This window comes from Podarcis cretensis, assembly GCF_951804945.1.
Source record: "Podarcis cretensis genome assembly, chromosome: 5".
Lineage (NCBI taxonomy): Eukaryota > Metazoa > Chordata > Lepidosauria > Squamata > Lacertidae > Podarcis > Podarcis cretensis.
This window is the reverse complement of record NC_137174.1, coordinates 88,399,896-88,427,046: the sequence shown is the minus strand read 5'-3', so window position 1 is coordinate 88,427,046 and position 27,151 is coordinate 88,399,896. Positions and strand designations below refer to the sequence as shown.

The 27,151-nt window shown below is 47.0% G+C and overlaps 1 protein-coding gene across 1 annotated transcript in view; it reads left to right on the top strand.

Moving 5' to 3' along the window:
* Positions 1-27,151, top strand: part of SPATA16 (spermatogenesis associated 16) — a 168,721-nt gene that overhangs the window by 19,670 nt on the left and 121,900 nt on the right. Inside the window, exon 3 of the mRNA XM_079977989.1 lies at positions 25,017-25,162. Within this exon, the coding sequence (XP_079834115.1) occupies positions 25,017-25,162 (146 nt within the window). The remainder of the gene's footprint in view (positions 1-25,016; positions 25,163-27,151) is intronic.

Here is a 27,151-nt window from a genome sequence, read left to right as displayed (position 1 = left end):
CTTCACGGAACGTGCATTAGTGGCTTTTAAGGGCAGGAGAAGCAGAATCCATCTCCAGATGAGCCAAATAAGAGATATATGTATTTTAAAAGGTAAAGGTAAAGGTACCCCTGCCCATACGGGCCAGTCTTGACAGACTCTGGGGTTGTGCGCCCATCTCACTTAAGAGGCCAGGGGCCAGCACTCCGGAGACACTTCCGGGTCACGTGGCCAGCGTGACATCGCTGCTCTGGCCAGAGCCAGAGCCGCACACGGAAACGCCGTTTACCTTCCCGCTGGTAAGCGGTCCCTATTTATCTACTTGCACCCGGAGGTGCTTTCGAACTGCTAGGTTGGCAGGCGCTGGGACCGAGCAGCGGGAGCGCACCCCGCCGCAGGGATTCGAACCGCCGACCTTTCGATCGGCAAGTCCTAGGCGCTGAGGCTTTAACCCACAGTGCCACCTGCGTTTTAAGGCAAGCATTATGATGTCCCCACCCAACCCTGGAAAATACACATCACCATATGCAATACAGCTCAACGTAAACCTGTTTGCATTTCTGTCACCCACCTAGCTCTAGGCCAGTGTTCTTCAACCTCAGAGTACAACACCCACCATCCCTGACCATTGGTGATGGGAGTTGTAGTCCAACTGGGGACCCAAATTCAAGGGACACTGCTGTAAGCAATGGTGGCGAGAGCAGATAATATTAAGTGGGAGGACTCACTGCCCTTTTATCTGGTGCCATCACTTGCTTAGGGACGCGGGTGGCACTGTGGACTAAACCACTGAGCCTAGGGCTTGCCGATCAGAAGGTCGGCGGTTCAAATCCCCGCGATGGGGTGAGCTCCCATTGCTCGGTCCCAGCTCCTGCCCACCTAGCAGTTCGAAAGCACGTCAAGTGCAAGTAGATAAATAGGTACCACTCCGGCGGGAAGGTAAACGGCATTTCCATGCACTGCTCTGGTTCGCCAGAAGCGGCTTAGTCATGCTGGCCACATGACCCGGAAGCTGTACGCTGGCTCCCTCGGCCTATAGAGCGAGATGAGCACGGCAACCCCAGAGTCGTCCGCGACTGAACCTAACTTTCAGGGGTACCTTTACCTTTATCCCTTGCTTGGTTTGGGGAAAACGTAGGTGTCTTTATGATATCCACCCCCATCTCTTTGCCAGGACTGGCATTATCTGCTTTCCTGTGAGAGCTATAAGAATGTAACATGGTTAATGGAACTGTGGTTGCCTAGAGCAGGTTCCCTGGGGGGAGCTGTTTCCAGGTGAGCAGCTCTAAGCCCCATTCTCGAGACAAAGCTTTTATTCTCAAGAAAACTTTGTTGCAGGCTGAATATACATGAAAGTTCTAAGGGCAACATGCCCAGGGCTGACCTGGACCATTTTATATCCTCTTACACCAAACAGCCAGACATATATCCATTGACCCATATTGCTAGTTACTTGGGGGGGGGGGAGGGAACAGGATCTCCAAGCACCTGGATTTCCCATCATCCTCCCTTCCCCGTTATGCTGTTTCTTGATTTTCCATACGTTCCTCCATTCACATCCCAGCGCTCAGGTACTCCACTTCAGCAAGCCCTTTACATTTGATTTGCAAAGTCACTTGCAGTCATTCTCATTATCGTATGATCTCTGCTGTTTAAAAACGGCTTAAAAGGTGTGTTTTGTCATCCTGGGTAATGCAGTGCTCCCCAGAGGCTGTGAAATGGCCTACTTTTTGTGTGTGTTTATCAAACCGTGCTCTTCGTCTGAGGACCAAAATGTAATTAGCGGCTGTAATTTATCCCAAGAGAGCGAATATTTCCTCAGCACCTAACCCCGAGAGAGCAGGCTACAGCATTCCTCATGCAGGAATTTTGCATGGCTCTAAAATGCTCGAGTTCTCCCTCTGTAGTCTAATATTGATTACCTTTAACTCTCACTGCCAAAGGATAAGTGCTAGCAGGGTGCACAGAGGCCCAGAATTCTGTCTTAAGCTGTGTGGTGGAAATGAATCAGGTATGTTCCAAAACTGGTGTGTGTGTGCGTGTGTGTGTGTGTGGTATAGGATTTGGGAAAGTCTTCTTGAACTACATTGCCATGCACTGAAATACGTAGTGGCTGGTGTCCATTTGGGACTGGCAAGGCAGAAAAGTAGAGAGGCCAACCATAGCTGGAAGCTGAGCCAATGACAGCATACCCTCCAACATTTCTCTGATGAAAATAGGGATGTCCTATTCCACGCTGGTTGGCTTCCAACATACGGTGGTACTTCGGGTTAAGTACTTAATTTGTTCCGGAGGTCCGTACTTAACCTGAAACTGTTCTTAACCTGAAGCACCACTTTAGCTAATGGGGCCTCCTGCTGCTGCCGCGCCGCCGGAGCACGTTTTCTGTTCTCATCCTGAAGCAAAGTTCTTAACCTGAAGCACTATTTCTGGGTTAACGGAGTCTGTAACCTGAAGCGTATGTAACCCGAGGTACCACTGTACATAAAAACATCACAAGACTTTAAACATTTAAAAACTTCTCTATACAGGGCTGCCTTCAGGTGTCTTCTAAAAGTTGTATCTTATCTCCTTGGCTTGGGGGGTTGCATAACTCCATACCCTCCAACATTTCTCTGACCCTGGAAAAGACCCTGATGTTGGGAAAGATGGAGGGCACAAGGAGAAAGGGACGACAGCGGACGAGATGGTTGGATAGTGTTCTCGAAGCTACCAGCATGAGTTTGATCAAACTGGGAGGCAGTGGAAGACAGGAGTGCCTGGCGTGCCTGGCGTGCTCTGGTCCACGGGGTCACGAAGAGTCGGAAACGACTAAACAACAACAACATAATACAGTGGAGATTTTTCAGGAGCGGGGTCTTTTCAACAGGGGCACCAAAATCCCTCCTTGAGGAAAATCTTCTCCACCCTTGCTCGGTTGAGGCTTAAGTGAATGTTGCTTTAGCAGAGGGCCTGAAATATACTCAGAGTCGCAAAGTGATTTCATGCTCTTTATTCAGCTCATAGTGGTGAGGAGGAAATGAATGTCCCCTCAAAGTATCTGCATTATTTACACAATGGGCTGCACATGATTGGCTAATTCCGGAATTCTACTGTAAGCCAATCAGGTTGTGGATTCACTTCAATCTGGAGCATGACTGGGTGGTTCCTGCCAACCAATCATACTGCTGCATTGTTCTAGGACCAATCAGACTGCTGCATTCTGAATCCTATTGTTCTAGGACCAATCAGACTGCTGCCTTTTGGATCCTATTGTTCTAGGACCAATCAGACTGCTGCAGTTTGGATCCTATTTGACTCAGTACATAACACCCCTCCCCTCTAAGTTCCAGTCCTGCCCGGGAGGTCGCATTCATAGTCCTCAAGGTACGCTGGCGGCCTACGTGTGCGTTGCGGCCTGGGATGTTCCCTGGTCCGGGGTTCAGGTTCTGGCTCGTGTTCCAAGGATGCTGGCTGTGATGGGGCTGTTTGGTCTGGCGCAACTGGCTCGCTCAGTCGTGGTTCTGGTTCCGGTGTCCTTTCAGCCTCACGGGTCCTCTCTGTATTTACTGATTCTGCCTCTCCTGCTGGCCCCTGCTGCTCTATGGGCCTCACTGCCCCACTGTTCCCTTGGGACTCCTCTGACCTGTCCTCCTCCTCCTGGTTTTCTCCCGGGAATCGTCGGCGTATCTGGTCGCAGTGGCGGCGCCAGCATTGCCCCCCATCTGTTAGCACCTCGTACGACACGGGGCCAGTGACCCTGGTGACTGTGGCGGGTACCCATGCAGGGCCTGCCCCAAAATTCTTTGCGTACACTGGGTCCTGGGCCTCGAAGGTCCGGGGGTTCCTGCCTTCCCCCACCACTACCTCATCCTGAGCTCTATCGGGGTGAAGGCGGTCCAATCTGATTGCAAGGCGCCGACCCATTAGTAGTTCAGCGGGGCTCCTGCCAGTTGTTGAGCTGGGGGTGCTGTGCTGTGCTAGAAGGAATGTGGCAAGGCGGTACTCCCAATCCCCTTGCGTCATGCGGCGAAGGGTTTCCTTGGTGGTCCGCACCATGCGTTCTGCTTGGCCATTGGTGGCAGGGTGGAATGGCGCCGAACGGATGTGGCGGATGGCGTTCTGCGCTGTGAAGGTTTGGAATTCTCCTGACGTAAATGCAGTCCCGTTGTCTGAGACGAGAGTGTCAGGGAGCCCGTGGGTAGCAAACAGCCTGCGTAGTACCCGGATGGCTGCGGACGTAGAAGTGGACGGTACCAGTGCGACTTCCAGCCATTTGGTGTAGGAGTCCACCACTATGAAGAATGTTTTCCCCTGAAAGGGGCCAGCGAAGTCCACATGCAGTCGTGACCATGGTGCTCGGGCGGACTCCCAGGACTGGACTGGGGCCCTTGGGGGATCTGGGCGGGATTCTTGGCAGGCCTGGCAGTGTTTGACCCAGGCCTCTATCTCTCCGTCAATCCCCGGCCACCACACATAACTCCTGGCAAGGGCCTTCATTCTTACTACCCCAGGGTGTGTCTCGTGTAGGGCTGTGAGGACCCTTTTTCGGAGGGGCTGGGGAACAACGACCCTGCTTCCCCATAACAGGCACCCCTTGTGGGCCGACAGTTCATGTTTGCGGGTTGTGTAGCCGGCGAATTCTGGCCCGGGGCTGCTGCTGGCCATCCCCTCCACACCCAGTCCAGGACCCGGGAGATGACCCTATCTTTCTTGGAATGGTGTGCAACTTCTTGTGCCTGAATGGGGCGGTCAGGAAGCAGCTCCAGGCTCATAACCTCTTGTGCAGGTGCTGGGTCAGGGCCTGTTTCCGGTAGTGGCAGCCTGCTGAGGGCGTCCGCATGGCCCATCGCCTTCCCAGGGCGGTGAATCAGTGCATACTGGTAGCTGGTAAGGAAAATTGACCACCTGAGGACGCGAGGAGACAGCACTTGGGGGGTCTGCTTTTCGGGGGCAAACAAGCCAAGCAACGGTTTGTGGTCAGTCACCACGGTGAAGGGCCGCCCGTACAAGAAATCATGGAATTTTTTAACTCCCTTCACGATTGCCAGACCCTCCTTGTCAATTTGTGAGTAGTTCCGCTCAGTTGCGTTGAGTGTCTGGGAAAAGTATGCCACCGGTACCTCTCTTCCATCTGGGAGTTGGTGTCCCAGGACAGCGCCAATGCCATAGGGTGAGGCGTCGCATGCTAGCACCACCGGCAGCCTCTCGTCGAAGTGTGCCAAGACCGAGTTTGAGACAAGCAAGTCCTTGACTGCCTGGAATGCGGCCTCCTGGCGCTGGCCCCACACCCAAGGGGCCCGCTTGTCCAGGAGTCTGTGTAGGGGCTCCGCTACCGCCGCCTTGTGGGGAAGGAAGGAATGGTAAAAGTTCAATAGTCCCAAGAAGGCCTGAAGTTCAGTCTTGTTCTTGGGCGCTGGGGCATCACAAATGGCCCGTACCTTGTCCCCAGTCGGGTGGACCCCTTCTGCGTCCACCATAAATCCCAGAAAGTCCACCTGGGGCACTCCTAGTAGACATTTTTCCCGCTTCACCTTGAGACCTGCTGTCTGGAAACGGTGCAGAACGGTGCGGAGGCGGTCCTCAAACTCCTCTGGTGTGGGCCCGGCAATCAACACATCATCGAAGAAGGGGGTGACGCCAGGAATCCCTTTAAGGAGAGAGTCCATTAGATTCTGGAATATGCCTGGTGCCACGCTGACACCGAATTGCAGCCGCTTTACCCTGAATGCTCCTCTGTGCGTCACAATCGTCTGTGCCTCTGCTGTGGCCTCATCTACTGGCAGCTGTTGATATGCTTGGGCCAAGTCCAGCTTGCCAAAAATTTTCGACCCAGCCAGGGTGGCAAGGACATGGCTGACCACTGGCACTGGGTATGCATGGGCCGTGAGGGCCTTGTTTATAGTACATTTGTAGTCTGCGCAGATGCGGACTGAACCATTAGGCTTGACAGGTGTGACGATTGGGGTTTCCCAGGGGGCATTAGGCACCGGTTCCAGCACTCCTTGCTCCATGAGCCGGTCCAATTCCTCATCTATACGGGGTTTCAGGGCGAACGGGACCCGGCGGGCCTTGAGCCTGACCGGTCGTACTGCGGGGTCAAGCTGTAGAGCAATGGGGGGGCCCGTATACTGTCCCAATTTCCCATCGAAAACCCCCGGAAATTCCTTGCATATGGCGTCCACGTCCACTTGTAAGCTAGTGTGGTTCACCCCGGTGACAGCTAGCCCCAGTGGTCCAAACCATGACAATCCCAGTAGGCTAATGTAGGGGCCCTTGACCACAAGTAAGTCCAGTTGCCGCGTCCGCCCTCGGTATTGCACCCTGAAGGTCCCCACCCCCATTGTGGGGACCTTACGTTTCTGGAAGTCCCGGAGGGTGAATGGGGCCGGCCTGAGTTTGGGACCCCCAGTAGGACACAGTTTCCTTAAGGTCCTTGCCGAGATTATGGATAGAGTTGAACCCGTGTCAAGCTCCATGCGGCATGGGGCCCCCTCTATCTGTACCTCTACATAAATTTTTTCTACGTTGGGGTGGGGCAACTGGTATACCTGGAAGTCCGTGAGCTCCGTCGAGTTGCCTTGGTGCGTTGGGCCCCGGGACCTGGGGTTCTTGGATTGGTCATCTGATGCCTGGCATCGGGTGGGCCGAGCCCGACACACCCGGGCGATGTGTCCCACTTTTCTGCACTGCCTGCACTCTGCGTTGCGGAAATGGCAGGTCCTCCTCTCGTGACTTTCTCCACAGCTTGCGCAGTTCCCTCCTTCTCGTCGAGGCAGCTGTGGTATGTGGGCTGCTTGAGTGCGCTGCTGTACTCGGTGCACCTCCTCCCTGTCAGATCCTGAGTCGTCGGTGAGGTCTTCGTGGTGGACCCTCGGTTGGGATGGCTGGCTCGGCCGTGCCTCTTGCGTCGACCTCTCGGCAGCTTCCGTTGCCAGGGCCTCCTCCAGAGCGACCTGGAACGTTAGGTTCTTCTTAGCGTAGAGGCGTCGTTGCAGCTTCTCATCCCTCAGGCCACCGACGAGGCGGTCACGAAGCATGTTCTCCAGCTCTGAGAAGTTGCAGAACCGGGCGGCTTGGCGGAGAGAGGTCACAAACCCAGTTATGGTTTCCCCAGGGGCTTGCCGCTTTGCATAGAAGGCATTTCGACGAGCTACCACTGAGGGCTGTGGCGAAAAGTGCCCCTTCAGCTGTTCCATTATTGTTTTGTATGGAACAGTAGCAACGTCTTCAGGCGCAAGGAGAGCCCGGGCGATTTCAAATGTCTCCTCTCCGCAAACGCTGAAGAATATTGCCCTCTTCTTGGCGTCTTCTTCATCGGTGACCCCTTTGGCTTCTAGGAGGAAGGTGAAACGGGAGGCGTACGCTTCCCAGTCTCCGGATGCTGGGTTGAACGGCGAGAAGCTGCTGTCGGTTGCCATTCTGAGTTCCTTGTGTCCCGGAGCTGAAGCCTGGATACACGGTGCGAGGCAGCGGTGCGGCAGGTGGCGGTGCTGCGGTGCTGTGTGTGGCAGTCAGCTCAGCGGGATCCCATCCTCGTCGCCAGTGAAATATACTCAGAGTCGCAAAGTGATTTCATGCTCTTTATTCAGCTCATAGTGGTGAGGAGGAAATGAATGTCCCCTCAAAGTATCTGCATTATTTACACAATGGGCTGCACATGATTGGCTAATTCCGGAATTCTACTGTAAGCCAATCAGGTTGTGGATTCACTTCAATCTGGAGCATGACTGGGTGGTTCCTGCCAACCAATCATACTGCTGCATTGTTCTAGGACCAATCAGACTGCTGCATTCTGAATCCTATTGTTCTAGGACCAATCAGACTGCTGCCTTTTGGATCCTATTGTTCTAGGACCAATCAGACTGCTGCAGTTTGGATCCTATTTGACTCAGTACATAACAGGGCCCCTTGAATTCAAGGGGAAGTTCTGCTCGCCGCTGCTGCGAATTTGCTGTTGTAGCCATTCTTTTATTGCGTAGCTGGGTTTTTCACATTGTGAGCCACCTTGGACATCTTAATTTACTCCGTCCACCAGGATATACATATTTTAATTGATTGATAAGTGCTTAGGATTCCAATTTTAGCCGGCATTTGACGGTAGTCCTCCTTTTAATTTGAAATCGCTTGGCTATAATTACCCAGTTGGTCCTTGCAGTCCTCCGACGTAGCTTGAAAGTCCCCCCATATGGTGTGGTTGCCGCTTCTCTGCGGCTGCTTCCCACGCATAACTCTATTGTAACGCGCATAATGGGGAGGAGAGGTTTATTACAGTACATGGATTGTTTCTCAGACTCGCTACTAATTTTTGTACTCTTCATTATCCTTTAAAATGGTGGTTGTTTCTTTGCTGCGCTGTATCAGATGTTACCAAAGAAGGGAAATGTCTGGAAGCAAGTGAGGCCTTTACACTTGTTTACCACAGAAGATGTGGATCTAAAGCCGGTTCATGTACTCTGCCCCAGTGAAGCAAGCAGCCCTGACGTTGGCTTAGTTGTTGGAGTGGGAGCTGTTAGCAAGATGTCTGGGGCAAAAAAAATCTCTCGACAGGCAATTAATTATCCCGATAAAGATGGTATACAAATTCTAGAAAGGTTTCCTTGTGCCATAAATCTCTTCCGGAATTAAATTTTACACTCTGTTGTCCTGAAAATAATCTCCTCCAGGTCATTAAACAAACAAATGAAGTAAGTTAATGGCTGGTATGTTACTTTTAAAGCCTAGAAAGAGCTCCAAATGGTATCGCTGTGCTCGCCATCTCGGATGTGGTGTTTGTCTCTGGGATGTGAAATGAAGATCTCAAATAAAGTATGATTAATTCACCAGAGGGCCGTAGAGATCTCTTTTCACGAGCTGGATTAATTCCATAACCCACAGATGGTCATTATGGGCTCTCCCGGTGGGATTGTGAAATCAACTTAAGTGTCACTCCATTTATTTATTTTTTTAATCGTAGCCTCGGCTCTTGACTTAACTCTTTGAAGGGTGTCCCAATGTGAATGCATTCTGTATTTGTGAGCATACAAGGATGGGCAACAGCAGATACATGCCAGGATCTGATTGCCAGACTAAGCAAATTCCTTTTTGTCGTACATATCCACTCCACAATGCCTAAAAGCTCTACTACTGTGATGCACCAACTTCCATCGTAGTGCATGTTTCCTTACTTGTTGCGCATGTTCCAGTCTAACTAGTTTAGACTAAGTGAGTTCTTAAAAGCTCATTCCTCCAAAAAGCTCATTCCTCCAAAAAGCTCATTCCTCCAAAACAAGGCCTGTGTTCAGAGCCTTGACAGCAAGCAGCATATAATCCTTTTTAATAAACCAGTAACGTTATGAACATCTGTTTTGAGCCTGAATCATTAGCAACTTGATGCTGATAGCAACAACAACAGCACTGGTTGCTGCGCTCTCTCGCTCTCGCTCTCTCACACCCCCTCTCTCTCACACACATGCACACAGACACACAAAGTAACCACAAATTTTACTTTTGCCTGCAACAACAATAAAAAGTTTTCAAGCACAGGAAGTTAATAGACGAAAATATCTCTTTTCTTTACAGAACAGACTGCTGTACCGATTACTTTTCAAAACTCACACACACAAAAGCAAGGAAATGCAAGCTAAGCCACTCCAGAAAATACTGCGTGACAATCATTGTGCATTGTGTTGTTTGTAATGCACAATGATTGCCAGCTTAGTTAGCACTTTATTGCTAATGTGAACCAGTTTTGAAGAATTAATGGGTGCAGCAACCTTAACCATTTTATTGTGGCTGAGGGTTATTTTGTCAATTGATCCTATATCCCTTTAGTGGGAGTAAAGTCGCTTGAACTCGGTGTGATCAGACTTTGTTCTGAGTAAACATGGAAAGGATCAGGCTCTGTGAAGATAAAGAGCTAAAATATATACATTAAAGGGGTGCAGCTAATGTTCCTTGATTGCATTTCATCTTTCACCATAATTCACTAAGATTTGTGTGTCGAGGTCCCCAAGCCACCCCCTAAATAATTCACAATTCAAACATAATTTTTGTTTAAGGTTTTTGGCATAATTTTGGCCACAACTTTCTTAAAATACATAAATGTGAGTGGTTGCTTAGGCATTGGTTATGACTATCTGTCCCCATGCCCAGGGACAGAGCTGACTTCCGGATTCCAGCGAAAGTCAGTAAGGGAAAACAATATTGGGGAGAGCATGGAGCTGGGCACCAGACCCTCACCCCACACATGCTCCCGGGGGCTTGCGTGGCCCTAAGCCCCATTCAGCGGTATGGACGAAAGAAAGGCAAGCCCCTGGATTCCTTTAACGGAATTCCCTTGCAGCAGCAGCCTTGGAGGGGCAGGCACAGCCAACCCTTACCCCTCCACCAACCAATTTTTTAACCAATGCCTAACCGCAACCTTACAAGTTGTGACGATTTGGGTGTGGGGTTGTGCATTTTATTAAGACAGTTATCCCCCCACCATCTTCCCCCCATGGTTGCATCCCTGAAAAGGCCTGAAGCATTCAGCTTGGTATAGAAACTGGACATAGGAACGGGTCTTATAATGAGTCCATTGCTCAGGCATTGTCTGCACTGACTGGCCGCAGTTCTCCAGAATTTCAGACAAAGGAATTTGTCCATCCTTCCTAGAGATGCTGGAGATTGAATCAGGGACCTTCTGCATGCAAAGCAGATGTTCTACCCTTCAGATTTAAAAGAACAGATGTGAATCCATTTTATTTTATTTTTTATGACTGTGGCACTATCACTATATTTTAGAGAGCAAAGCCTAGGAATTGATTTTCATGCATGCTCCTCTTCCGTCTCTGCCTTCTGTTCTCTTTTATTGCTGCAAGAGGGGTCTCTTTTTATTAAATTGTTATAACGATCTATTCCCCGCCCCCTGCATCTAAGAACTGCATTTTGAACCCATCCATCTTTGTGGCATTTTCAGCCAAGTGCCATCACCCTCAGCATGGTGGGGAGAACAACTCGGTTTTTCATCCACCAGCCTCCCTACTCCGTCTCGTCTCTTTCCAAGAAATGCTGTTTAGGGGAAAGGCTTTCACTTGGTGGAGAGCGTCTGCTTTGCATGGAGATGGTCAAGGGTTACCAGACCTCCAGGTCTGGCCTGAAGTGTCTAGCTTTGCCTGGCCCACTCCAGTTGGCAAGCAGAGAGCTTGAATCTCCAGGTGGGTAACACTGTGCTTAATAATAATACTAATACTAATAATAAGACTGTGCAATGAAACTTGAAGGCTTCAGGCTGGCAGGAGCTGCTGCAAATTAGAGACCTGGGAGAAGAGAGGGTTGAGGAGGACTGGGGGAAATTTAAGACTTATTTACAGAAATACTGTAATTTGGTTGAATGCTAAGAAGGATGCTAGATCATAAATAATTGCCTACCATCGAATTAGATTTGATTTTGATGATAAGTGAGAAATAAGGAAAATATAAATTTATTTTGGAGAATTGTTAGATTTTATCTAAATGAGCGGTGATAAATATTGTAAACAAGTGGGTAATTTGCTTGGAAAAAAACCTTCTGTAACGATGTAAGTGGGAGCGGGAGATGAGAGGGAGTCCAAAGAAGAGACGAAACTATGTTATGATATAAGTAACTTTTATTTATGCATTTGTATTCAAAAATCTTAATAAATATGAAATTTAAAAAAAAAAAGGAACTGCTGCAAATTATAGTGGAGACGCTCTGTGGGAGTATGCCTTCCTTATTATTACTGTTGTTGTTGTTGTTGTTGTTGTTGTTGTTTAAATTTCTATACTGCCCTCCACCCAAGAATCACAGGGCAATTTACAATATAAACACACAAAAAGACATAGCACAGTAACAAACAAAAAACAATGACCCACACAAAGAGTTTATAAGGTTATTGATTGTTTAAGTATCCAAAGACCTGGGAGAAGAGGAATGTTTTTGCCTGGCACATAGATAGATAGATAGATAGATAGATAGATATAGGTATAGGTATAGATATAGATATAGATATAGATATAGATATAGATATAGATATAGATATAGATATAGATATAGATATAGATATAGATATCTAACAAAGGTGCAGAAAAGGCTTATTCTTGTGTTTCCGCCCTCCAGACCTCTCACTGAAGGGCCTCAGACGACGATTGCAGGAACAGGTCGGTTCATAGGGGAGATGCTCCCCTTTTCCCATTAACCTCCATCTCCACAGACCACCCCCTTCACATCAGCAGGGGCCATTCCTAGGTCTCAGGTTTGGACCCTGAAAACTCAAGGTCTGGGATGCTCCTAACTGGCAACCCTAAGATGGTCCAAGTTTCAATTCCTAGCATCTCTAGGTAGCACTGGGGATCACTCCAATCTGAAACCCTGGAGAACAGTTGCCAGTCAGTGTAGACAATATTGAGCTAGATAGGCCAGTAGTCTGACTCAGTATAAGGCAGCTTCATGTTGAGGGATAACCAGCCTCATTTAACCAACATGCTTAAGTCAAATTAATGCATGAAGGGGTTAATGCCATCAAGTAAGCTGTCCTGCCAGACTTAGCTAGGTCATTCTCCCTCACCTTGGGAGGAAAGTAATCAAGGCTTTTGCTCACCTCAGTCTACCAAAGGAGCTCAGCGTGTGAAGAGGTTCTGAGATGTTTGCTGCAGCTCAGACCGCATGGCTATTACAAGCCATTCTTGTGTCCCTATAACAATAATTTAGAAACTTTCACCATTGTAACTAAGCCAAGTTTTACTGCCGGTGCTTTCTGACTGAAGTATGGAAAAGCACATGAACCTGACCTTTGAAGAGTTTTTACGTAAACCCATTTTTAACTTACCAAATGCATGGTCTTTTGCTATGCTAGGGGAGCTTTGGAAGGAACTTAGAAGGGCATATTTTAAAGGTCTAACGGTCTATATGTCCACGCTTTAAAGGTAAAGGTAAAGGTACCCCTGCCCATACGGGCCAGTCTTGACAGACTCTGGGGTTGTGCGCCCATCTCACTTAAGAGGCCAGGGGCCAGCGCTGTCCAGAGACACTTCCGGGTCACGTGGCCAGCGTGACATCGCTGCTCTGGCGAGCCAGAGCCGCACACGGAAACGCCGTTTACCTTCCCGCTGGTCAGCGGTCCCTATTTATCTACTTGCACCCGGAGGTGCTTTCGAACTGCTAGGTTGGCAGGCGCTGGGACCGAGCAGCGGGAGCGCACCCCGCCACAGGGATTCGAACCGCCGACCTTTCGATCCGCAAGTCCTAGGCGCTGAGGCTTTAACCCACAGCGCCACCTGTGTCCCTCATGTCCACGCTTTACTTTGCTGCATAGTTTGTGATCTTAAATCTCCACTGGTGTTCTCTCACCAAAGAGTACTGCATCTTGGCATCCAGGGAATTCTCCTTTTATAATTATTTTTTCCTTCCCAGCAACATCTATGTTCCTGCGTTATTTACTTGGCATTAGTAATGGCAGTTTCTCCACATGTTACTTTGTTTAAGCAACATCTTTGGCATCTTGGCAACTGCATACTCAGAGGTATAAGAATTCTGCAGTAAAGGAAGAAAGAGAACAAGAACAGATTGGGTGATTTATAATTAGGCCTAATTGGCTCCCCTGTACATTTGGCTATTTTGCCCAGAGTTGACAGTCGCTCTAAAGCTCAGAAATATTTCCCTGTTCCACTGAAAACATGACATAAGCAATAATTCCTTTACTTTCCCCACAAGGTTTCATTTACATTTCGCGCAAAGGCTCCAGTGATCAACATTTGAGTGTTTGATGTACTATCAAGACAGAAAAATGCCTTTTACTTAGACCAGCCGTAATTTTACTGACTATTGCTTTATTGTACTTCAAATTGCAATCACTATTACCATGTTGCTACAGCATATCCAAACTCCACACCCTAAGCACATCCACAGCATCTCTTTACATTAGGTGAAGGACTGTCAGGTGTAGAGGAATTTTATGGAATTACTTGTGTAATCAGTTCCTTTATCATTACGTTCCTCTACCCGCTTGGACTACTGCAATGCGCTCTACGTGGGGCTACCTTTGAAGGTGACTCGGAAACTGCAATTAATCCAGAATGCGGCAGCTAGACTGGTGACTGGGAGTGGCCACCGAGACCATATAACACCGGTCCTGAAAGATCTTCATTGGCTCCCAGTACGTTTCTGAGCACAATTCAAAGTCTTGGTGCTGACATTTAAAGCCCTAAATGGCCTTGGTCCAGTATACCCGAATGAGCATCTCCACCCCCATCAGCCAGCCCAGACACTGAGGTCCAGAGCCGAGGGCCTTCTGGTGGTTCCCTCGCTGCAAGAAGTGAGGTTACAGGGAACCAGGCAGAGGCCTTCTTGGTAGTGGCGCCTGCCCTGTGGAAAGCCCTCCCAGCAGATGTCAAGGCAATAAACAACTATTTTACTTTTAAAAGACAACTGAAGGTGGCCCTGTTTAGGGAAGTTTTTAATGAAATGGCAGTGGCTTCCCTCTGGGGTCTCCCAGACTGCACCCACCCAGCATAATTCAGAGCACACACACACACACACCGGTGACTGCCTTTGATTCCTACTTGTTCCTGGTTCCACCTTGTTCCTGATGTAGATCTTTGCTCACCCTTCCTTCCCTGGTGTGCAGAGCGCCATTTTGTGATTCACCCCAGGCGTCAAAATGTCTCTCGCCAGCCCTGACCCCATTCATTTCAGTGCAAAGGAGGAGACACAAATGCAAAAGGTGGGGGACAATCATCAATTAAGTATCGTTTTGTAGATTGAAAACAGTAGCAGCAGTGAATACAGTCATACCTCATGTTACGTTTGCTTCAAGTTGCACATTTTCAGGTTGCGTCCCACGGCGACCCAGAAGTACCAGAAAGGGTTACTTTCGTGTTTCACTGCTCACGCATGCGCAAAATGACGTCACATGTGTGTGCAGAAATGGCGAATTGTGACCCGCGCATGCGCAGACGCAGGTTGTGTTCTTTTCAGGTTGCGAACGGGCCTCCAGAACGAATCCCGCTCGCAACCAGAGGTACCACTGTACTGATTTCAGACATGGGGTTCGGACATGGGGTGAAGAAGCGAAGGCCAGAAATTCCCGCTCCCTTTTCTGTTTCCACCAAAACTCTCCAACATCCCTAAACACAAATAAGATTGGGATTCAGAAACCTCCCGCGCTGCAGTTCCATCTCTTCACCTTCTGCGTAGAGGCAACCCAGCAACATTAATTACACTTTCTAAAAGGGCCGATAAGAGTAAGCTGTTTTATAGAAGTAGAATGCAGAGAGTTATTTTTGTCTCTCACGCCCAGTCTAAAAGCTGATTAACTGCTGTGTAGAATAATAAGAGGCTGTAATGACAATTAAGCATTAGTGACCCGTACTCCAGCTCCACATCTACAAATTAGAATTTTCTTTAAAAAAGAAAATCATGGGACCCTTGATTGTGCTGTGATTGCAACAAGCCTCTCCAGGTCCTCCAGGCCTTTGGGCCCCACTGACAAGGTGAGAGGCTCGACTGCCCCATACTTTGCACCACCTCCTTGGAATATTGTAGTCAGGAGTCCTTTCCACCTGTTGTGGAAAAGCTGGACAAAGGTGAAATATACTCAGAGTTGAGAGTGGATTTCATGCTCTTTATTCAGCTCATAGTGGTGAGGAGGAATGGAAGTTCCCCAGAATGTCTGCTTTATATACATTATTTACACAATGGGCCCCACGTGATTGGCTAATTCTGGGATTCTCCTGTAGGCCAATCAGGTTGCGGATTCACTGGATTGGGTGGCTCCTGTGGACCGATCTTGAAAGCAGACATTCTGGGGGAACTTCCATTCCTCCTCACCACCATGAGCTGAATAAAGAGCATGAAATCCACTCTCGACTCTGAGTATATTTCACAGGGGCTGGGGGAGAGTTTCCCCACCCACTGCGCTAGAGGAAGTTTTCGTGAAAAACTGCGAGCCTGCGTTGTTTGCGTAGTCTTTTATGCCTGAAAAGGTTCTCCTGGCAAATTGATAACATTTTTGAAGAGTCCCGCTGAAGAGGGCCTTGCTAAGGTTCAGAAAGCTCATGGACTGATTTGGAGAGGAACTTTATCCGCAAGGAAAGGACCCGGGTACAGTAGAAGTGTGTTATTAAAGTACTCCACTTGCATTTAGGCGATCTGCGCATAGACGCGCCAGCAGGGCACAGTGACAGCTTTTGCCAGAGCCGTTTGTTATTTTACAGTGTCAAAGGATGAACAGCAGCGATGGGTGGAGGTGGAGAGGGAGAGGGGGGTGTGCTGTTGAGAGAGACAATGAAAGGTGTAGGAGGGCACGCTGAGGTTTGGGGCTCTATTCAGGGATGGGGGCTCTTTGTTTGATTGTTTGTTCATAATGCATCTGAGATTGCTAGCTTTCTGCAGCTGAGCAGCCAGTGACAGCAGCTTTTTGGAACAATGGTCCCTGTCTAAATGGCGGAGGAGAGATGTGAGAGGCTGGCTGTGCAGCTAATGTGAATTCAGTTCTCTGACATAGGATGCAATGGCGGGCCAAAACCAGGAAAACAGCTTTGCGGGCAGTGAATGCTTTCTGGTAACTTTGCCACTTCCCTTAGGGAGCAGCCCTCTACCTGCAAGGACCCTGGAATTGCTTTCGTGATTCACATCAAGATTGATAAGGCAGTCCCTTTTAGATTTTCTATTCTGAATCTGCAATCACATGTACACTTCAGGGGGAAACGGGGGGGGGGGAGAGAGAGAGAAGCACTAGTTTAGGCAAGAGAGGTGGAAGCATTTTCAGACTAAGGGCCACATTCCCTTCTGAGGAGGCTTCCGAGGGCCATGTGGCAGTGGTGGGTGGGGCCAAAGGGAAAACAGGTGGAGCCGTGAATGTAAATGTTGTCTGTGCACAGTAGGCTGGCTTCTACATATACACACACTTCTTTTCTTATCCTTTGTCCAGAGAAGCAAAAAGCATTATCAAAGGTCAAGGACACATTCCAGATGGGCTAGAAAAATGGTGTCCAAACAGGGCCAGTGGAGGGGTGGCCCAGGGTCGGGGGAGCGGTTCTCCAGGCCTGGGGTTTCCCTACTCATTGATTTACAGCGATTGTACTGCACAATCTTCACACCCCGCTTCCAACTTGCACAAGAGGTGTCAAGTCAGCCAGTCCATCAGTTTTGCTCAAACTGCCTGCCCTGTTTTGTTTTTTTAAATTAAGGACCACCTGTGCATTTATTTGTTCATTTCCCACCCACCCCCATCCTTCCCCTTCTGCAGAAAATAAACAGTAGTTGCAAGGCGGTGACAGAGATATCAGGGAGGTCTGCTGGTGATGGGCTAGTCAGAGCTGCCCACGAATGACTCTTATAACAAATGGGCAGAGCTTTTTATTCCCTCCCCCCCCCCCCCCCGAACTCAGCTCTGGAGAGAATAAAGATGTGCTTATACAGAAAGCTTCCAAATCAGCTCTTCTGTTCTACAAATGTTACATCTGTCTCTTGACCCTGTCTCCATAATGAGTTTGCTTGAACTCACTGGACCCGACTTCTGCGTACAACAAAGAAGGTGACAGAACCAAACCATAAAGCCTAGGCACCAGCTCAGTTGCACAAGAAGCTAATCACGCAACTGGCTTGTTTGCTCACCTGAGTAGTGCAGTGCTGCTGACTTTACTCATGGATGTCTGATCTGCATCTACAGTAACTGTGGCATGCAGAGGTTGAGGTGCATCTGAGCTGACAGTCATGCTCTCTGAATCAGGACTCAGGAACAGTAGCTAGGGAACTGGTCTCTGCATCTAAGGCAGGCATGGCCAAACTCGGCCCTCCATATGTTTTGGGACTACAACTCCCATCATCCATAGCTAACAGGACCAGTGGTCATGGATGATGGGAATTGTAGTCCCAAAACATCTGAAGGGCCAAGTTTGGCCATGCCTGATCTAAGGAAATGGTTGTAACTCAGTGACAGAGCATTTGCTCTGCATGTGGAAGGTACCCAATTCAAGATGCTCATGCTAGTGTCTAAAGCCCTAAAAGACGTAGGCACCAAATCTCTGGAAGACCAGCTTCTTCTCTACAGACCCTCCAGGTGTTAAGGTCAACCAAATGGGCCTTCTTCGTAGTTCCACCTCCCACAAAACCTCAGGAAAGGGCATTATCTGTGACAGCCCCTAAGCTGTAGAATCCCCGCATATGGAGCCAGGGCAGGCTCAGGCCCCTGACTCGGCCCAGCTGGTGCTTGTTGCAGGGGAACCTGTGCAGACTGGGGCTCTTCAGAATCAGGCCCCAGACTAGGTTCAGCTGCCACCTGAGGCAAAGGATCCGGTGCAGACTGAGACTCCTCTGGCTCCGAGTCCGACCCCGAGTCCCAGGCCATCACAGTAGGCACCAAATCTCTGGAAGATCAGCTTCTTCTCTATAGACCCTCCAGATGTTAAGGTCAACAGAAGGGGCCTTCTTAGTAGTTCCAACTCCCACAAAACCTCAGGAAAAGGCATTATCTGTGACAGCCCCTAAGCTGTAGAATTCATTCCCCACAGAAGTCTGTCCGGCTTCTTCACTGTACAGATTCCGGCAAAGGCCAAAGATGCAGCTCTTTATATTGACCTCCAACATATGCAGTGTGTTTGTTCCATAACCACGCATCTCCTGTGACCACTTTAACTGTTTTTAATTCTGAATTTTGAATTGTTTTAACCCACCCCAGGACCTTCCTGTGAAGGGCAGGTAATAAATTTCATCATCAATATCATTGCCATCACCACCATCTCCAGGTGGTAAGAGCTAGGAAAATCCCCTGTATGAAAACCCTTGAGTACCACTCCTGGCCAGTGTACAAAGCTAAATGGGCCAGAGGTCTGAACCAGTATGAGGCAGTTTCCTATGTCCCTGTGACTTTGGAAGCAAACCCCAAGTCATGAACAGAAGAGGGCAACCCACGTGATCAAGGGTCTGGAAACCAAGCCTTATGAGGAATGGTTGAGGGTGTTGGGTATGTTTAGCCTGGAAACGAGGAAATTGAGAAGAAATATGATAGCCATCTTCAAATATCTCAAGGGCTGTCACATGGAAGAGAGAACAAGCTTGTTTTCTCCTGCTCTGGAGGGTAGGACTCGAACCAATGGTTTCAAGTTACAAGAAAAGAGATTCCAACTAAACATCAGGAGGGACTTTCTGAAAGTAAGAGCCATTCCACAGTGGAACGGTCTCCCTCGGGAGGTTGTGGACTCTCCTTCCTTGGAGATTTTAAAGCAGAGGCTGGATGGCCATCTGTCATGGATGCTTTAGCTGAGATTCCTGCATTGCAAGCGGGTTGGGCTAGATGACCCTCGTGGTCCCTTCCAACTCTACAGTGCTATGTCATAGGGGCCAATGTAAACTGCTTTGAGATTATGCATTTGAATACATAAACAAATAGCACCCTGCTTAGCCTAACTTGCTCAGATAGGGATGGCTTTGTGGAATGAGACATTATCATGCATCCCAGGCTTTCAGCCCATCCAATGCCCACCTAGCTCATTGAGAGGGCTGCGAGAATAGCAAACAATAAACCTCTCAATGACAGCAGTTGCAGAACGATTCGCATAAAGGCCAGTAAATTTAGCTCCTCTCGGATGGCAGCTGCATGCAGATTTAGCATTGAATTAACATGAAATGAAAATTTCGAGACATTGTACAGGAAGTTATTTACACAACTCTCATTAACAATAAAGGCAGGGCGGAGGTTTTTTAAAAAATAAATAAATAGAATTTCTGCTCGCTCAGCTGAAAACGTATCCCAAGTTGTCTCGAAAATAAGGAAAGGAAGATCAAACAGGGAACAGTGATAGCACCAAAAGCCAATTTGCTCTTATTCTTCACTATATTTATTTATTTATTTATTTATTTATTTATTTATTTATTTGTGGGTGGGTGTGCATGAGCTCTACAGATACCTTAACTAGTCCTCATCATGCCGGTTTCTTGTCATTTTTGCCTGCAAAGCAAGGTTGAGTAGTACAGGCAATGCTATTAGCTTGAGAGATTCCTTTTTCTCCAGTACAGCAGTAGCCAGCATGGTGGGGCTGTCCCTGGTCCAGGATATTACAATCAATATTGGAGGAAGGCTGAGAGACAAGCAGCCGCAAAGGAGAATCAGGAGAAGCGCAAATTTCCAAGGAGACCCATATTTCAGTTCATGCACTGGTTTGGAAAATGTATGGGAACGGAACAAATTTCTCCCCCATCTCTTGCAGGCAGCACAGATCAAGACAGACCCCAAGTAACTTCCAGGACCTGTTGAGAAAGGGCCTCACCATGCAACCTATCTGTAGTTGTACCATTTCTGAACGCAGGTGGAAGACCAAATGCTTACTTGCTCATGCAAAAGAGGCAAGCTGGATTAAATACACTATATCTTCTCATTCAAGTTGATAGGGCTGTATATGATGCAGAGAAGCATTCGAACATTTGGTCACCCTCCACCTGAAGTCTGAAATGGTACCACATGGCCTCAGATACGTCCCGCAAGGCTTTTGTTTCACAAGAAAAGCCTTGCTGGATCACGCGGAAGGCTCCTCAGTCCATGCTGAGCCTAATCCAGCGCTTGAAATTCAAGTTCATCCTTTTCCTTCCACGTCAAAGAACATCAGGATGGGGGTTGGAATATCTCAAATGTAATTTTTAGGAGCTTTACCAGTTTCAAAGGCTCTGGGAGGATTATAGCGCTGAACCTCACTCTCCAAGTTGGTGGTGGTTGTTGTATTCTTCATCATCATCACCACCATTATTTTATTATTTAAATGCTGCCCATCTGAGTGGGTTGCCCCAACAAAATATTAAAAAGCATCAACTATTAAAAAACTTCCCTGAACATCATTTTAAAGGGTAGGGCTTTAATGTAAAGATTCTAAATGATTCCTTCCTTCCCGCCATCATTTAACAGCACCATTTCCCAGTTCCCTTTTTTTTTTTTTTTTGTCACGCTGAAGCAGGGTCTAGTCTGTAGAAAAGCATTATTACCCAAAAAGAATTAACCCCCCCAAAAAAACTCAGCAATACCTTTGTGCTCGCTGAGGTGTGTAGAAATAATTCTCTTGCTCTTTCAGCCACATATACATCTTTCCTATAGAGACACTTTGGAGGCTATATCTATATATATATGGTAGCAGGGCTAAAAGTTACAAGCAATGAACCCTCTGATTTACGTCTCTTCCCTGTAACAAGATGATATGGGGATTTGAAACTGAGGAGTGTCATAAACGGCCTGCGATTTTTCCTGGAAAAGGTGGGATAAAATAAAAGAGGTAATTATATTGGGAGCTTTGTGTAGCATATTTCAAATCTTCAAAGCACTTCATTTGCCCTGTCTTGAGGCCGAAACTAGAGAATGGCACAACCCAACTCAGGTCATGTGGATCCCTAAAAATTAGGGGAGGGGAGCTAGTGAAAGAATCATCCAGTGAAAGAATAGAACATGGGTAGGCAAACTAAAGGGACGTGGGTGGCACTGTGAGTTAAACCACAGAGCCTAGGACTTGCCGTTCGGAAGGTCGGCAGTTCGAATCCCCGTGATGGGGTGAGCTCCCGTTGCTCGGTCCCTGCTCCTGCCAACCTAGCAGTTCGAAATCACATCAAAGTAGATAAATAGGTACCGCTCTGGCGGGAAGGTAAACGGTGTTTCCGTGCACTGCTCTGGTTCACCAGAAGAGGCTTAGTCATGCTGGCCACATGACCCGGAAGCTGTACGCCGGCTCCCTCAGCTAATAAAGCGAGATGAGCACCGCAACCCCAGAGTCGGCCACGACTGGACCTAATGGTCAGGGGTCCCTTTACCTTTACCTTTAGGCAAACTAAGGCCCAGGGGGCCAGATCTGGCCCAATCGCCTTCTCAATCCAGCCCATAGACGGTCCGGGAATCAGTGTGTTTTTACATGAATAGAATGTGTCCTTTTATTTAAAATGCATCTCTGGGTTATTTGTGGAGCATAGGAATTTGTTCATTTTTTCCCCAAAAATATAGTCCGGCCCCCAACAAGGTCTGAGGGACAGTGGAACGGCCCCCAGCTGAAAAGGTTTGCTGACCCCTGGAATAGAATCATAAGAACTGTAGAGTTAGAAGGGACCTTGAGGATCATCTGGTCCAAGCCCCTGAATATGCAGAATATCCAAGAATATGCAGTTATCCCATACGGGGATTGAACCTGCGACGTTGGTGTTATTGGCCCCATGTTCCAACCAGCTGAGCTATCCTAGTGCTGTCAGATGTGTTGTTAGATCTTTCAAAGCCTTAGTGACACAAATGGAGCATAAAACCTGCATACGCAATATGTACATTTCCTTTTTTTCTTGAAATCATTTTCATTTGATTTTTACAATGCAAAATTATATTTTAAAAAATTAAATTACATATCCATATAAAGAGATTCCTCTGAATCTCAGGATTTCCCCCCATCCCTTCCCTGGCGTCCCATTTTAATCATTTAAAACCGCATCTTCTCCGAACTCTATTATATCAATCCATATTTTCCATGATAACTGTTACACGACAAGTGAAAACAAAATCCTGCCAATGTTTCCATCTGCCTACAGTGGTCCAATATGTATATTTCCTAATTTAGACCACATTTAAGAGGAAAAGTAAAAAATAAGAAGTTTTTTTTAAAAGGTGGCTCCTCTTCTCTAAGTAGAGCTGAACTTTCCTCCAGAACCCGTTTTTAAGTGTTTTCCCACAGTGGAAATTACTCCCAATCACAGGCCTCATGAGCCAGTTTCCCTTTTAAATCAACCACAGTGTGAGGTCCAAATCCAAAGAAACTGTGGTGAATCTCGACTATGGCTTGTCCAAACAGGGGCTGATGGGGGAGGCTGAGGGGTGGGATCACAGGGCCAAACAAGCAGAGATGGCGGGAGATATCTGTGATCTTCTTTAAGAGATAGATCTTCTTTAAAAGATAAAAGTAATGTCGTATTGGATGGGCCTGCAACCCTGGGGAGACAGTTTGGCTCTTTCTCCCACATGCTATTTCCTTGATTTAATTCTCCCCCCCCCCTCCCCACAGCAACTGTTTGCTGCATGTGGAGAATCATACAAGCTTCTCCAGGTACCTCGCTTTCCAATGGAAGCTCCTGCAACTGCTGTGATGAGAAAGAAATGAGATAGGGAACTTTCCCCCTTCCTCTTTCTCTCTGTCTTCCCATGGTGCTTCTTAAACAGCTCCCTATAAATGGAGAGAGGACCTTAGCCTTGCATTAGAAATTCAGAATGCTTTTAAAGTATTCAGTAATAAGGTGATTATTCTATATTAAATTCCATGGGAGAAGAATATGAGTGAAATATGAAAACAAGCCTATTTCATCCTTAAAGCATTCAGCAGGCCACTTTTCACGCGATTCTCTTCCATTAACTGAGAATTAAGAACAGAAATTACTCCTCCTTTCACTTATTTTCCTACTTATAGTCTTCCTTGGCTTTCTTGATGGATGGATTAAAGCAGCCTCTTCTAATCTGAATCTCCTCTATTATTATTGGGCAAGGGAAATCATAAAAGGTATTCTGAGATTTTTATTTCTTTGGTCACGACCTTTCCCAACTGACTAAGGAATATGCAAATCAGGTTCTCGGTTGATCATTGGGAGAAAATGATTCTAAATGGTATTAGGATATATATATATATATATATATATATATATATATATATATATCTCCCCTCAAATCATCCTTCGTGTGCTCTAATATCCCTCTTCTCACAGTGGGCAGTGAATAGCACCTCAATCTAAGCATATTACATAAGCTAGCCTCAATTCTAGTCAAGCAGTGGAGAAGCATTATGCACATCCTATGGGCACAAGAAAGGAAGATGCTTTGAATATCACCTTTTAACCCCCAGGAACACAGGAGCTGCCTGTCAGGGCATTGGCCCATGTAGCTTGGTATCATTACATCACACGCCCACCTCTGAGTAGTGGGAGGCTCTAGGGCAGACATAGGCAAACTTGGCCCTCCAGATGTTTAGGGACTACAATTCCTGTTTAGTTGTGAGTGAACATATCAGACGACACAGCGATTCTTCAAACAGCTCTTGTTTATTCCCAAGCCAGAACAGAACTGAACTGAAGGGTTCAGCCAGCCTGCTTATATAGAGCTCCACTACAACGCAACAGTAACCACTTTCTGTAACTATCCAATCACTGAACGTCACTTTCAATCCCCTATTTGCATATGTGGACCTGAGTGAAAACTATCTACAGTATCCTCCTATCGGCCCAGGGTGAGAACTTCAGTACATAACAATTCCCATCATCCCTGATGACTGGTCCTGTTAGCTAGGGATCATGGGAGTTGTAGTCCCAAAACATCTGGAGGGCCAGGTTTGCCTATGCCTGCTCTAGGGGCTCAAAGTGCTTACACAGGGTTTGGTTTCCTTGGAATGAAGGCTGGCAGAGACTGTGGTGTCTTTAGGATAAACGGTTCTATTTACACATATATGCAGGGAAGGCCCGTCCCATTTCACCGCCTGAGGCAGAATGGGGGGGGTGCCATCCCCACTGCTGTGAAAGCCTTCCTTACCTGGGTCACGCAGCAATGAAGCCAGCAGAGATGGTGGGTTCCACCAAGATCTCGCAGAACTCTCATGAGATCTTGCAAAGTGCACAAGATCTCATGAGATTTCACTGGAAGCCGCCACCGTCGCTGAAGCTACCACTTCTCCAATAGCTGGTGCCTCAGTGGGATTCTGACGTCTGAGGTGTCTGCCTCAGGCTGCCTCATGGGCGGGCCGGCCCTGAATATATGAAACCTTTTCATAACAACTCACCTGGTGAGGACAAGTGAAGAAGGACAATTGCTTAGACTGCTGCTGTGGATGAACCAAAAGTCCCACCCTGCTTCACTTGTTGCCCCTACCATGAACTCAACCTCTCAGCCCTCAGTTCCTCCCCACAGCTGCAATGAAATACTGGCCTACCATCGTCCAGGGGCGTTGTAAGCCTGCAATATATTGATGCGTGCAGAGCGCTTTGAACACCACCCTGCTTTGATTATTCTGCTTTTCGTCGAGCTATGTAATGTACTTGTCACACGGTTTTGTACCGCCAGTAAGTGGGTGTTGTTGTTATTTCTCTCAAGCTTTGCAGCAAAGGTGCAGCTTTAGGGAAACCCTTTGAAGCCTCTCCGAAAGACATCTCAAGTATTGCCAGTTTTATTGAAACAAAGCTTGTAATCTGCTACTTGAAGATGAGGAAGCCCGACCTCGCTCTGAATCATTCGCACAGGTAAGAACGGAAGTGGGGGGGGGGAGAGACATTTTGATGCGATCTTTCCAGGGAAGGCTTTCGAGCGCTTATATTGTAAACACAGGAACACAAATCAGTCTTGCACAAAGAAAGCATGTTCAAGCGCTCATGCTTGATCCTGTGGTCCAGAAAGTGGAGGTGCTATGGCAACTACATTACCTGCCTGTTAGCTTCCAGCCACGTCAGTCTCCTTGCATGAGCCTCTAACCTTGTAAATCCACACCTAGTCCCTTGTGTTTATCCCCTCTGAAATCAATAGGCTTGAATGCTCTGGAAAACAGGGTTTTAGCCTGAAATGCTATGTATGTTAGCCCCCAGTGCAGGGGTTTGATTCCCTGCCCCCCCCCAAATTCATATTTCTAATAATATTAACTCCTTTCATTTACTAACCTCTTGTCCTTTATTAATATTCTAATCCTTAATATTTACTACCACATATTCTTATTCTACCCCTAAGCCTATTTATTACTTCCAGGAATTTTCTATTTATCTTATATCACAATATTTAGCTAGATATTCTTTAAATTTAATCCACTCTTCCTGATACTCCTCCTCCTTCTGGTCGTGGATTCTTCCAGTCAGGTAGGCCAGCTCCAAAAAGTCCAACATCTTCATCTGCCATTCTTCTATTGTTGGTATTTCTTGCAATTTCCAGTTTTTGGCTAATAAGAGTCTTGCCGCTGTAGAGTCTTGGGCAATTCCAGTCCTATTTTTTTTATATATATAATATTTATTAAAATTTTTAAAACAATAAAAAAATACATAATAACATAGTATTTTCCAATATCCACATTTCATTCTCATCCTAGGACTTCCTCACACCTCTTGTTCCTGCATTCTAAACTCATAAATTTTGCTGGCAAATTATTAAGTTGATTCCGTTCATATAATATAATTTCCCAAGATTAAATCTCAAATTTTGGAATTTAAAATCACTCTTTTAGAGATTTAATTATAAAATACTATTTAACCAAAATTTGTCTTTTCTTCCAATTACACTTAAATTTGTATTCTTTATAACTAATTTGTTGAAGCCATATTATTACTAATCTTACATCTTTCTTAACATTCATACAATTTACAATATTTTTGTAGATAATCCTTAAATTTCTTCCAGTCCTCCTCCACCAGTTCTTCTCCCAGGTCTCGGATTCTGCCAGTCATCTCCGCCAGTTCCATATAGTCCATCAGTTGCATCTGCCATTCTTCCAGCGTGGGCAAATCTTGGGTTTTCCAACATTTAGCGATAAGTATCCTTGCTGCTGTCGTAGCATACATAAAAAAAGTTCGATCCTTCTTTTGCACACTCTGGCCGACAATGCCCAAGAGAAAGGCCCAGTCCTATTATTCCAAGTAGAAAGGCTTCTGGTTTCTTAATAAAAGTATTTTTCAACATTTTTTTCAACTCATTATAAATCTTTTCCCAGAAGTCTTTCACCTTAGGACACATCCACCACATATGATAAAACATACCTTCTTTTTCTTTACATTTCCAACAATGATTATCATTTGTGTGATAGATCTTTGCTAATTTCACCGGGGGGGTAGCTGTTAATAGTGCAGTGCGTAGCGATTGAAAATGGAGCAGAGAGTCAATATGAAATTCTGCTTCAAATTGGGTAAATCGGCATCGGAAACCCACGAAATGCTCACGATTGTGTACGGAGATGGAGCTGTAACTCGAAAGACAGTGTATGAATGGTTTAAGCATTTCCGTGAAGGGCGGCAAACCATCAAAGATGACCCTCAATCTGGCAGACGATCAACAGAATGGCGGCAAATGTCAACACAGTTCATGATGTTGGGTCGGCTTTTGTCCATCTGAATGATGGCGGAAGAATTGCACATTCCACGTAAAATCATTATTGAGGTTACTGAGTTGTCCCACCCTCCATACTTCCCCAATTTGGCCCCACCAGATTTCTTTCTTTTTCCAAAACTGAAATCTGTGCTGAAAGGGCACAGATT